The sequence below is a fragment of the Rhea pennata genome, chromosome Z, assembly GCF_028389875.1.
Source record: "Rhea pennata isolate bPtePen1 chromosome Z, bPtePen1.pri, whole genome shotgun sequence".
NCBI classification, from domain to species: Eukaryota; Metazoa; Chordata; class Aves; order Rheiformes; family Rheidae; genus Rhea; species Rhea pennata.
In genome coordinates this window covers 1,541,722-1,555,722 of record NC_084702.1, presented here as the reverse complement: position 1 = coordinate 1,555,722, position 14,001 = coordinate 1,541,722, and the positions used below count along the sequence as shown (strand labels likewise).

At 41.6% G+C, this 14,001-nt stretch overlaps 1 protein-coding gene across 2 annotated transcripts in view; it reads left to right on the top strand.

Moving 5' to 3' along the window:
• The window catches only part of PAX5 (paired box 5), a 168,370-nt gene extending 156,519 nt beyond the window's left edge, over positions 1–11,851 (top strand). For both annotated transcript variants that reach the window (XM_062599434.1, XM_062599435.1), the window contains exons 9-10: positions 1,444–1,530; positions 11,775–11,851. In XM_062599434.1, coding sequence (XP_062455418.1) covers positions 1,444–1,530; positions 11,775–11,851 — 164 coding nt within the window. The remainder of the gene's footprint in view (positions 1–1,443; positions 1,531–11,774) is intronic.
• Positions 11,852–14,001: the final 2,150 nt, after the last annotated feature.

Genomic DNA, 14,001 nt, shown 5'->3' with positions numbered 1-14,001 from the left:
TTCTTTGTCACTTATGTGCTGTTTCTATATTGGCAGAAATATATTTGTAGATAGTCACATCGACTACCAGTGCTATACACATGGGGTTTATTAGCCCATTTAAAGAGAGGGTGTCTGCTAAGTCACCTGTGGCTTCACTGTACAGACTAATCATGAATTCCCACTGTAACAGATAACCCAGAAAGTTTGTGCTTTCCTAATGCTAATCAAAGACAGCATCCCTCCATCCAGGCCAGTACGTAGCTCAACAGAAGGATGTCTTTAATAGAGGCCACTCACTAGCTCAGGAAAGTGGTCGCTGTCCTTGAGTCAGTTTTATTAGGAGGGATAAGCAAGGCTGGTCAGCCTGTGGAGTATTGAGTCTGGGAGAATTTGTTGAATCTATTTGCAGTTTCAAATACCGTCTTGATCAGATCCTCAGCTAGTAAAAGCTTAGCTGATAGTACTCAGCCAAGAATAAAAGCAGTCCTTAAATATGTGGAAACAGCTATTCCAATGCTGGGAACCAAGATAATAAAGGCCACAGGTGACTCTCAATATTTTGCTATATGGCATTTATTCTTTTTATACTAAAAGTTGGGTTTTTTTGTGTGTATATATGTGTGTGTGCCTTTATGTTTGAGACAACAAAAAGAAGGAGGGAAAAAGAGAGGAATAGAGTGGGGAACTGGCATTCATGGAAGACTGCCTAATAAAACAGCAGTAGTATTTGTAATTGCACGGTGGAGCCTGGTGCCTTGCCAGGGGTCAGAGCCCCATTGTGCAAGGCAGTGCCCTGAAAAGCTTGCAGATGAAATATAAAACAGGAGATGACATGTGAAGGGATCAAGCAGATGGGGAGTGCAGGAGCTCGTGATGATACGAGCAGCAGTAACTTTTGAGCCTTCATTCTGCCTTCTTCTGGAGGGTTTCAAAGCCATGTGAAACTGATGTAAGCATGCATCTTCTGATTAAAAGGATGCTCTGAGTTTCTTTGAGGGGATGAGGTGGTATTCAATATGCAGAAGATTAACTAATCCATCCTCTCCTGCTATCAGAAAGCCTGGCTGAGCAGCTGAGTCCTAGTGTTGTACTTCCTGCCCTGAGTCTTGCAGAGCCGTGAAGGCAAAGACAATCTCTTTTAAATGTGTCACCAAGCTGCTCTTTATTACCCCTAGCTGTGGTGTTCCTGTAGTGTTCCTGTGATGTTGCAGGTTGTGTGAGAAAATCCCACCAACTCGGCTGCGATGAGACTGGAAGCATAAAAGACTTCTGTACCCGTGCATTTAATAATGTGGCCATCAAAGCCCCCATCTTCAGACAGGGTGATCAGCAGTGCTTTTACAGAGGCCTTCACTAGAGCACAGCATGTACTGAATTGCTTTTCCCCCACTAAACAGTAACTGATCTCTTAAATCAAATGATCTTTTGTTTTGTCTTCTTTTCTATTTCTCTTTAATTTAGGGAGTGAGTTTTCGGGGAGTCCATACAGCCACCCTCAATACTCAACATACAATGACTCCTGGAGATTTCCCAATCCTGGACTACTGGGTAAGTCCCTTATGCCACTTCCCAGGCTTCTCACCAGCGGGGCCGTTCCAGGCGGCAGAGCAGGCTCTAGACGATAACTCTGCTGTGATGCTCCAGTCGTCAGAAGGGCAGGAAGCATGTCCTAGGACAACCTTGTGTGGCAGTGCAGGCCACTTCAGATCTCCTTAAGGGCACACCAGTGCAGTTAGCTTGGCCAGTGAGAGACAACGTGCGCAAACCTGCTCTCTTCTTGCTTCTGCTCCATACAGTCCACAGACAAGAAATACAGTGCCAGAAGGCAAGTCTCCATTTTTCTGAGGATCAGAAACCCTTCTCTTGCAAAACTCGTGGTGCTCACTGCATTACCCCCCCACGAAACTGTCTCCTGGGCTTTGTCAAAAGTGCTAGCTTCTTTAACATGCTGAATTGCTGAGGGCCAAATGTAAGTCCTACCATTCCCTGCACTGTTATTTTCTTGCTAGATGTATATGTTTTTATACCTAGATCTCACTTTGGGCTTGCTCTTCGATTTCGCTTTTGCTGAATCGAGACTTCCCTTCTGCAAGGAACCCTTGTGCCTGTACAGTCTCAGTGACTTGTGCACAGTCTCTCACAAACAGTGGGGGTCAGGAGTCATGTGATTTGTGCAGGATCATGGCCCTCATGTGAAGGATAAATATAATCCATTCTACACACTGTCAAAAGCTGGCCCACTTTGACCTTATATACATGTAGCATGCAGTAATTAGGATTTTTCCTTGCATAATTTACATGGATGAGGTAAGTAAAATACCAATTAATTGTCATCTCTCAACACAGGGGTAGCATGCCTTAGAGATTTCCAGATTTATGGATGACAGGGCTGTTATCTGTGACCTCCAGCAGAGAAACAATTTTGAATTTTTGTCACTTTTTTTCATCTAGTTTCTTTGTTTTAAGTAATTGATTCCTCAAGTAATTGAGCCACCCAGGCTGTATTCATCATGGATTTTGCCTTTAAACAAATCCTTTGGGAGTAATAGAGCCTCTGCCTCCTATGCCATGGTACTGGTATAATACTGCCATTTGCAGTACCACATTTAAGGGTTTGTTAGCACTTCCATCATAAATCAGTGAACAGATCCTCAGCTAATATGAATAGGCATATCTGCACAAAGGCTAGGGGAGTTCTGTAAGCTTAAACCAGTAGTTACCATGGCCACAGCCAGGAGTGTATGGTTTTTTTGGTTTGTCTGTGTGAAGGAAATCAAATTAACCGAAGGGAAGAGTGTAGGAAAGGATTATTTTTACTTTTGTTTTTTATGCTCGCCACTCCTCTTGAAGCAAGTGAGCTGCTTGAAACTCACACTATTGAAAGGAAAAGCAGTAAAGCTCTGCTCTTCCTCTTCTGAGGAAGACAGTCCTCAGAAGTCAGCTTTTAGATGGCTCTTTAGGCTTGCAAAATAGTAAATGAACCAGCAGGCTATTCAGAGGAAACAACCCAAACCAAACCAAACCTGCCTCGTTTACATAAAAAAAGGTGACTTTGGCCAAAAGTCATAGACTGCACTCTGAATTCATTGCCACAGATTCACACCAACGTGGGAGAGGAATTATTCATTTGAGTAATCCCAGGAATTCCTCAGTTACTGAGGCTGAGCAGTGGGTCCTCACCTCCGATAGCAACAAGTAATGCAAACAACGTGCTTGGCTAGTCATTTCGGATTATGTGCTCATGATCTGAAACATACCAGAACACACTGGCCAGATTCCAAAGAAGGGTAAATCTTTGCAGTGCTTTGAAGCCAATGAACACAAGGTTTGTATCAGGAAGAGATATTCCCTTGACTTTAAAATGAAGGCGTGTCAGGAACTGGCCTCTTATTGCTTGGCCATCTCTTATCTGTGCTGTTTCCTTTTTTTCTATACTTCCTCATCTTATTATTTCATTTTTGGATGACACATTTTTGGGGGCAAGTCCCATTTCTTTTTCAGACATGTGGGAGCAGCACAATATGGGTACAACTGAAATGCAATCATACTGTTCACAATAAGGTAAATGGACTGAAAAGCACATTTCTTGGGCTAGTGAGAATTTATATGGCAGTATTTGCTCAGCAGCACACTATAGACATGTATTTAAATGAGGCGGGGCAAAAAGATTTCCTTGAAAATACGCCCTTTTATTGAAATTGAAATGTTTCACATTTTAATGACAACAATGGTACTATGTTTTGCTGGCAGGAGTTGCTAAAATGCATCATATTAGCTCCTTTATTTTTATCATATTTGAAGTATTTTGTTTTGATATTTTCAAAATTTTCTCTTTCAGTAAATAGAAACTTAACCGTGGCACATTTAATATTACAGTATCTTGAGTATTCTGTAACACTGATTTGGAAATATCAGACTGAAACCCTTTGGTGTGTTAGAAATAAAAGGAGATGGGAGTTTTGTTCTTTACCAAGGTCTAAAGATAAACTTTTTATTCCAGTTCACCTCTCTGCGTTGCTCACATGCTATCTCCCACTGGGTACAGTGGGAGAATTTAAGCAATAAGGTTTAGTTTGAGCTGAACCTTGATATTCCCATTTACCTTAAGGCTTTGTGTTGGAAAAACATCAAAACTGTAATGCTGATAGGTTTGAAAATCCATTTGGTGTAAATCTACATCTAACGTAGGGAATGGCAAAGGTCCTTGTTCCAGAAACAGCCCACCAACCTGTGCTAACGGAGTGCTGAAGGGCAGGGCTAGTGGGCTTGAGCTCCAGTCTCACTGGCGTGGCTGTGCGTGTTGGAGGACCTGAACGAGTGTCTCCGTGTTTGGCCGTAGTGTGCAGGACAGATGCATTCTCTCGTGCCCTGTGGACAGCATCGCCTCTGGCTTTATGATTCAGAGTCTGACCCTGCAAGCCCTTCTTTGCCTAGGTACCCACTGCACTCACTGTTAATTCAAGGCAGTAGATACCTGCTGCAGAGCCTTAAATGTCTCTTCCAAGTCTCCTTGCAGACACAGAAGTCTCTGTGTGGTAATCCTGTATACCCTGACTGGGGAAAGAGGTAGAGGGGGGATAAATTTACTTTGTATCCAGGATGCTGCTGCTCTTCCAAGGAGTTTATCTGAGTGCATTTGGTAATTCTCTCCTGAGAGCAACCTCTGGCAGTATCAGCCTCAAAGCAGAAGGCTTGACAAAATTAATCAGGACTTGTACATGGGCTGACACAGTTTGTTTTCCTAAGTCCCACTCCTTTCATTGAGGGGAAAGCGTGATACTTTAAGCAGTTAACAGAGCCTACATTCAATTAATTCTCTATGCTGGCAAGGAAAAACTGTGCTGGAGCACTCACACCAAGGTGAGATTTGCAAAGAGGAACTTAAAAGAGAGATGCAGTGATTTGCAAGTTGCAGAAAGAAAGGGTATTTGAGTTGAAAAATGATTTTAGGGGAGCAATGGGAAACAGTAAAGGAATGAAGAGTTACAAATGGTGTAAAGATTTTAGTCGTTAGTCGCTGGTCTTTTTCTTCTGAGAATCCAGCAACAGCAAAAAGTGTTAGTCAGTTCCTCCACTGGAGGGTACAATTATACTCTCAAATGACATCCTGGTCGTGCAGAGTATCTGCCTGGCTCCACAAGAACATCAGCTGCTCCTTATCTTCTTTGTGCATGCTCTGCTGTTGCTCTCTGGTGCTTCCTCTTCACACCAGATAAATGATCCAGCCATCTGCTTGAGGGAGCTTTTTAACTGATGCAAAAAGGTAACCACTTGTCTTCCTTTTCTGAAGCTGAATGCTGTGCCCTATAGCTCTTGTAATAGGAGAGATGACCAAATTCCAGTCCTTCAGAGTGGTCAAGAGAAGCAGGGGCAAAAGATGATTTGCAGAAATAATTTCTACAGCTCTGCAGCATCTACCTGCTGTTCTATCCTGTAGTAGGCCCCGATGGTATCAACACCTTTCTCCGCTGTAGTGACACAGACAGCATTTGCTGTATGTCTGACCTTACTGACTTGCTATAATTTGATCCTGTGCCCACTTCAGTAAGACTGAAGAAAAAGCCCAAGTTCCTGCGGGGCTGTGCTGGGAAGATCTTATAAATATGGGCTGCATGTACTGCATCCCACTCGGTGGCCAGGTATCCCCATACAGACCTCAAAAGCAATACCAGGAGTTGGAAAAGTGGCTTCATTTTCCATTGTGCTGTTAATAACCTGAAACTGCTGTGATATGAGACTGCAGAGACACAGGTGTGCACATAGACACGCACAAAGGTAAGGGTGTACAGACATAAGGTTCAGTCAGTTACTATCAGCATGGCCTGGTGACCTTTCCTGTTTAGCCTGCTTAACAGAAATAAGCTAAAAGTAGATAATAGGAACATAGCATAATGAAGAAAAATGATTCAATTTCTTGCTGGTTTGTTGTAATAACATCTTTACCATTTTCACTCATTACTTTCAACTTGATGTTGATCATGGGAGATTTTGTTTGATGCACTGTTCCCCCTTCTGAACTGATGTGATTTGTGTATGTTGTGAAATGTAACTGAGTCTGACAGGATTCCCTTTTAGATACACCTGAACTATCTAGCTGTCGCTACAAGAGACAGGGTCATTAGACTGTCAGTATTGGCATGGCTTCATATGAAGGGAAAGGGTTTGGAACCAGTCAATTAGGATTAGATTCAGTTCTTCTGTGGTTTCTATAAAAAGATTAGAGAACAAGTAGGAGCCAGAAATGACTGTGTCAAGAAATAAATTGATGATAATATGAATTAGGCAGAAAAAATGACAGAAGAATGGACAAGTCTATTCTAGGTGGGGATATAATGACAGGGAGAAAGAGTGAATGTTTTGTGATGTGACATTTTCATTCTTCACTTTAAATACAAGCATTTTTGATTTCACTGCTGAAATGTGAACTGGAAAAATCAAACTCAGAAGAAATGTTAGGCCTTTGGAAAACTTCAGAGAAATGCTGGGCTTGTATAGCTACGCTGAGTCAGAATAATAATAGAGGAGGATGGAGGAGAAAAAGTGAAGACCTCCAAAGGCCTCAAAAGGGCCCAGTTTCACTGAAATCTTAGGGAATGTTGCCATTGACTTAAATTAGACCCACATATCATTTTCTGTTATTTAGAATTCACTTGTTCCATAATGCTCAATTTCTTCCATGAACTCTCAGCATTTCTGTGCTAATTCAGCTACATTGCTCAGTTGGCATTATCGCTCAAATTATTAAAGGGTTGCACTATGCAGCCCAATGCAGCCCAGCCTTGGGACATATAGGAGGGTGGGAACTGGAGTTTCTGCTAGAGGACACATCCAGGAGCTGGGGATCATGTGTGTGCGTTACTTCTGTGTTTGATGAAAACAGAAATTTAACTTAGATCTTCAAGGACCTACATGGTATTTTAACCCTACATACTGCCTTGCTCCGTAGCGGGGGATTTAATTGGAAGTACAGTCTCCAATGATCTACCGAGAAACAGAAAGATGTCTAAGGCGTTCAGGGCAGTGTGAAGGTTTCAATCATCTTCTTTCTTTTTTGCAATATTTGCTGTGTTGTATGATGAGGAAAAGGTGTGATTTCTCTTGCTGTCATTCACATATAAATAGCTTTGCACTAGCCATTCTGAGTGTCAATTTTAAAGAATATTCATGTTTCATGTGCTCCCATGAAATTTCTTGTTAAACGTTTCTGATAGATTTTTTTCCATTTCCTGTTCTCATATGTCCCTTATTTTCAGGGTGCCATTGATCTAATCTATGCAGTCTATGCTTTTGTTTATTTTTAATTAATTTTTATTTCCTGATATGCCCTCAGTGCCAACAGAATGTTTCGCTGAGAAGATATTCCAATATTCTGTCTTTCTACTGGACAGGAGCAAATACCAACACTTCCTTTTCTTGGTTTTCCTTAGTGAATTTCTTCAGAGAGAGATATCCAGGGAAGCTGTTGATTTTTCTCAAAGATATAACAGACATAGGTTACCATTTTAAAAGGAAGCTCTATAGTTAGGGCCTCTTTCTGTCTGCAGCACACCTCTTTATGGTACAACAGGTACCCCTAAGGAATATATTTCACCGAAGACTTCTTTATTCGTAAAGTAGAATTAGTGTCCCATTAATGGCATAAGCAGTTAGTCACGTTTCTGAAAACAAAGAACTTCATGCTGCTGTTGCTGACAATGACGGTATTGTTTTGCTGAGGTCTGGAGTCTCGATGTTGTCTTGGGATATGTCTGTATGGCAATCAAAGGTCTATAGATACGCCCAAGACAGCACATCTTGTTGCACATCTCTGGATGTGACATAAGGAAATATTTTTATTATTATGGCTAAAATCCTGACAGAAGCAACCTCCTAATGCCTTTTAATGGCATTGCAGGTGGGATATTTAGGAGGGCAATGATGGGGTTAGGTTCATTTGCAGGAAAGGTCCTGTATACCTATGCTCAAAGGATAGATACATTTGTTTCTCTAGTTAGGAGTCATCCCTCTCATCTTTTATTCTGTAAAATTTGGTGTAAAAAGTGTGCACTAGGTCATCTCTGTAGGCTTTGAGGAGACATGGACATATCTGGAAAGAGAGAATCTATCAAATCGAGTTATCTCTGAAAGTTTTCCTTTCTATTTACTGACTATAGAGGTCATTCAGATAACATCAGCTAGACTGGCTATGTAATTTTAAAAATTAGATGAGCTGTTAGGTTTGTCTCTGCTAATTCAAGATTATCTAATCTAGCCAAAGATGGCTAGATTCTTCAAACTTCCCTTTTTTTATTACTTGAGTCTGACTGAGATATACAAATGTACTGAAGTTTACTTTAAGTCAGCCATAAGAATAGTATTTCTTCTCCATGTGAAGATGTCCAGTAATCTCCTTTGAGAAATAAGACTCCTAAGTCTTTAGTTATCTAAAAGTGGCGCGTCCAGTTGAAGTTAGCTATTTTGGTTCTCTCAGCTGATAAAGTTCTCAAATGTCTTTGCAATTGTTTAGTCTGGCCAGTTATTTCACTAACTACATTGGATGACTATTGGGCATGGTAAATTTATTACTATCTTTCTAGAGATATGGAGCCCTGAAGCTTGGTTTATCTTCTTTAAGCCTCACTTTAAAGAAACAGATTTGCTAGGTTTTTAAGCTGGGATTGGTTGAACCCTGATGATGGTGTGTCCTTCTTACAGATAGTGCTGCAGATCCACCGCTGCACACAAGCCCCTGTCCTGCCACAGCATTTACTATTACAGAAGCCAGTGTTCCTGAAAGTATCGATAGCCACATCACACAGTTTCTGATCCATTAGGGTTGCTGCAGCAAAACAGTATGTGTCTTAGATGACACCAATCTTTTCCGTGGCAGTATAGAGTCTCGTCTCTAGACAGTACATATTGTGTGATAGCATAGATTGGCTAACCTTGGTTTTTAGATGTGTTGGTTCATGCTAGCTTGGAAAACAGCAGAGGACCAGCGCTGCTGATGAAGTTTATGCTGCCTTCCTGACAATGTTTTCTAAGGGGACCTAGAGAAAGAAGTGAGCTTTGATGGGAGTAGATCCTGGTGGATTCAGGAAGAGCAAGACGGGCAGAGAAGCTCGTTCTTTGGGGAAGAGTTTTAGCTGATGTGGCTATCTCAGGGCTCCCTCTCCAGATATTGAATGCCTCTGGTCAGTACGGGTTATTTAACTTCCAGGCTGCTGTTTCTTGTCCTTAGGTACTATTGCACAGAACAGAGATTTAAGATCTGAGCGAGCAGAAGCCTGGAAAGACTGTTCAACTGATTTCAGCTCAACTGAGAGCTGGAATTATAAGAACAAAAGAACCCAGAAATCATGAGAACAGCTTTATAATCACTGTGAGGTTTCAGAAGAATCATTAAAACTCTCTGAGTTGAGGCAAAAGATTTGGTTCTAGGCTAGGCAAGCAGACGAGTTTGCATGGAGTCTAGCAGCCAGTTTTGGGAGAAGGTGAAAAAAAATCCTATGTGTTAAAACCATCTTGAGCTAACATTTACAATTAAATTTCCATGGACATCATCTTAGATATTGGTGGTGTGATTCTGGCTCTCACGAGGCTGTACTTCAGTCTTTTAAACCAGCATCTATCAAGTAAACCAATTCATTTTGAGGTAAACAGCAAAGCCCAAAATACGACTGCCTTCAAGTGGAGGTTCTGAAGGAGGAAGGGAATTCCAGCTTCTCTCTACAGAAGTTTATTGGCAAGGCACCCAGAGGAATAAAAGCAAGCTGGAGGCAAAAGATATGCCAGCTGTTTTCTCTGTTCTGCTGCAGACTTCCTCTGTGACCTCTGAGAGTTAAGCTGTCCTCTGTGCCTTATGCCTTATGGTTGCATCCCTAGGGACTGTGAGGTGAATGCTTATGGAAGCAGTTCATTTGGATAGCAGAGTGTCTTCCATGTGCAAGTCTCTGTGCTTTGAAACCAGCGTGCTGCAAAAGAAGGAACAATGCATGTGTGGCCTGCTCATACGTGCGTGATAGAAGGTGTCCTTGAAAGCTGCCAATAACACACCCTGTCATTAGAATCCTCAAAGCATGTTCTTGTTTGGGGGAAAAATGCTTGTGAAGTGTTGTGAAGTGTGCCTTCTCCAGGAGAGGCTTTCAGAAAAGGAGTTAACTGCATTGATTTATTTGGCCTATAAGTCACCTATTAGTGTGACACAGGATGTTAGCTCAAGCACAGAAGATGTGTCAGGGCAGTGGGGGTGGTACAGTTGGAGCATTGCGATGCTCTATGTACGTCCAGGTGCCTGTCAGACTGTGAACCTGTCAGAGCACTGTTTGCTAGAATCAGTAATGGGAAGCAAACCACAAAGAACTTGCATTAGCTCCCTCTCCCACTTCTGCTTTGCTGAATGTTCCACAGTCTCTTCTGAGGACTGTTATCATCTCCAAAATGGTTTGGCTTGTTTATCCTGGGCTGTGGTTTTTAATGCCTGCTGCACAATGAAATGAAGCACTCTTCAAGTTCCTAGAAGCACTGTCTTGCCCATGGAGAGAGACACCATCCCAAGCCTTTTCTAATGTCAGTCTTCCCTACTGAATGGTAAACACCGACTCAAAACACAGCTTTGCACAGATTTTCACACGGCTTCCCCAGAAATCCTAAGAACAGCTTTATAGGCACTGTGAGGTTTCAGAAGAGTCATTAAAACTCCGTGAATTGAGGCAAAAGAATTGGTTCTAGGGTAGGCAAGCAGATGAGTTTGCATGGAGTCTAGCAGACTTTTTGCAGAAGTATCAGTTCCTCTGCCATGCAGTTCTGCAGAACTTAACGCTTTTGTAATAAGTCACGTAGCTGACTATGAAGATCCTATTTCCGTGGCTGTAAGTTGATTAAGCCTCAAATAAGGTAAAGGCAGGGAGTTGATTGACAGCTTTGCTGACTGGGCTGCTTGATGCGCTCAGTACACACAGAAACCCTATGACACCCCTCAGCCTGTTCCAAAGCAGTTCCTCATGTTGATGTTTTATCACTTTTCCAAACCTACCTGAAATCCTCAGAGACAAGTAGGGAAGAAGAACTCCTTCCAGGGCATTCCTTCTGTAATGTAACATGACTTTCATTTTGTGTATGCAAAAATCTGGTTGCAGTTTGAAGACCAACATAATAGCTCCCTCAAAAAATTTTTGCTTAATAATTTTCGTACACAGTCATTACCAAGTGAAAAGGAAAATTACAAGTGTTTTCTGAAGACAGTTTCTCCCTTCAACAAATTTATAAGCTGAATCAGAGAACTGACAGATGCCAATGCAATGTCACAATGTCCCAGAAGTACAAACTTTGTTGCACTTTCTAGGACTTGAAGATCATTTCCAGAGCTAAAAAACAAATTCTTAGGTCAAATAGTTTATTTGCCAAAAGGAGCATTTTGATGATGCCAGTGAAATATGTCGAATAGTTTTGGGCTCAACTCTTTTCTCCTCCCCAAAAGAGGAGGAAAAAAAACAGAAAAGTCAGAGTGCTGTAGTGGTTTTGGGCTGGAATGTTTCAAATTTCCATTTTGAAAAACGAATCGCTTTTTGTGAAATAAACAAAACTAACATCTTGAGTGGATGAGAGGAACCAGACACCCTGCAGGCAGCAGAAATATAAAACATGGATAACAGTACTGTTGTACAGAATGTATGAATGTGATTTTTATTCTAATTATTTGGTCTTTATTGCTGTGTGTCTGCATTCAAGGTGTCTCTGGTGTCTGTGCCTGCTCTGTGCAAGCTGGCACCTTTCCACTTTTGTCACCTTCACAGTAGTCTCTTCTCTTCCAGGCTCTCCTTATTATTACAGCGCTGCAGCCCGTGGAGCAGCCCCACCGGCAGCTACTGCTGCTTATGACCGCCACTGACTCAAGGATCCCAGAATTCAAGCACTTACTAAAACATATCATCCTGGACAACAGCATCTAACATCATCTACATAGAACCATGCAAGTCATGCGACAAAGGAAGAGGAAAGTATTTAGTAGGAACATGCTAATTGAAATTTTGCTCTTCAGATTGGGTGAGCTTATTTTATTCGATTTTATTTCAAATCGGTTAAAAATCTAGTGATTTTGATTGAGTCTCAAACGAAAAAAAAAGGAAAAGGAGGAAATGGTTCTGCTGACATTCCATATGATCTTGTAAGTACAGTAGCTGTCTGTTCTTTACGGCTTGCTGGCTACTGCTGCAGCTGCCTGCAGCTGTCACAGCTGCATCGGGGTAAGAGAACTGGTGTGAGCAATCTTCCTTGGGATAGCCTCCTTTTAATGCACACCGAAACAGGCTGTGTGACCTAACGTGTTTTTTCTTTTAAAGAGGGATCTGCTTGCTCGATGTGACACAAGCACCAATGTAAATAACTTGCTTCTTTGTGTTACTATGACAATAGCTTAGCATAAACAGCGATATTGTGTGAAATACGAAGTCGAAACACAGCTGATAGCGTGTTTTGAAACTGGTGCACTGATTCAAAGAATTCAGTAAGCTTTAAGCAACTTTGAACCAGGTTAACACTCATAGTGGCTGTATTTGGGACTGATGTTATTTCCGTATACAGCATCCTATCTGACAGTTGTGTATGCTCATGCTACATGCTGGTATCAAAAACATGGGCAACTGAAAGACACGGGCAGTTTCGTGACATTTTACTGCTTAATATTCATTTATGTTCATTTGTCATCATAACGAGCACTGAAACAAATTCTCTGGTTTCAAGCTAAGCAACTTGCAAGAAAGAATTGCTAAATGATAGTTGACACCTTATGTACATCTTGATTATGTGCTAAAATCCAAATATGAACATTTTGAGAGGAAGAAGGAAACATACCAAGGTAACGATTTTTTAAAAAAGGGGATATTGAACACTGAAGCAGCCACATATGCTTTATAAAGGGGATATTGAACAATGGAGAAGTCATACATGCTTTACAAAGCAAACTGAAGAGGAAAGCACACGTTTTGTGAAGTCTGCACATTTAAGTGAAAGCATGTCTCCAGTTGTTCTAGTAACACTGATGGGGGGACAGGGGAGCTATTTTAAATTCAAGCCATTGTAGTCTAGACTTACGTCAGGGAAAATTTGGGCCCGTTAATTCTGTATTTCTTCCCCTCTGGCTTAAAGAGGGAACACTAACAGAACCAGGTGACATTTCGTTCAACATTTTCTGCTTCCTGAGGCTAATGAACAGAAGAGAGTAGCTTGCAAATGATTCATTAAGCAGCTCCGCCAAACACTGCCATTGCTATGAAATCAAGAAAACTATTGATTTCTTCCTTTCCTCTCTCCTGCTGTGGTCCGAGGACAGCCACCTTTAGCCGTACATTGACAACATGCATGTGCCCAAGTGGGATACTGGAAAGTGCCTCCTTGCTCTGAAAACAGTGCAAAAGCTCTCTGACCTGGTGAGCTGAAGATTTGCCCATACCCTCTGGTAGCGTGGATGGGCCAGACTCAGCCACTCCTATTCACACTGCAAAGTGGTCATCTTTTTGTCTACTCGCGTGTTCCTCAGGTTGATCAAGGGTTACTGGTGTTGACCTGGAACACATTTATTGTGAACGAAGAATCAAGTATTTGTTTCGTTTCACAAATATGTTTATGAAGCAGCAGCTCTGGAGTTAATGTCCCTCTTTCCCTTCAGCCTTGAGGTGCTTGTCCAGTATCCTGTCCTTTCAAGCAGTGGCCATCAATCCCTTCTGAAATTTTCTGTATGTTCTTCCAATTTCAGTGATATGCTTTATGTGTTCTAATAATACTGAAATACAGGCATCACTTTCAAGTTTCTGGGGCAGATTCACTTAGATCCTAAAAAGCCAGGAAGGTCCTTGAGTCTTATAAAGAAATTTCAGTGAGACATGTCCACAAAATCCATTAGGGATCTTGACCACAGTTCTTTAATTGCTCCTGACCTAGAATTAAGTTTTTTGTGAGCATATGACAAACTTAGTAGTCAGAACACGCCTGCTCTCCAACTTTATTAATAGTTCACAAACAAACATACACACATTTTTAGCT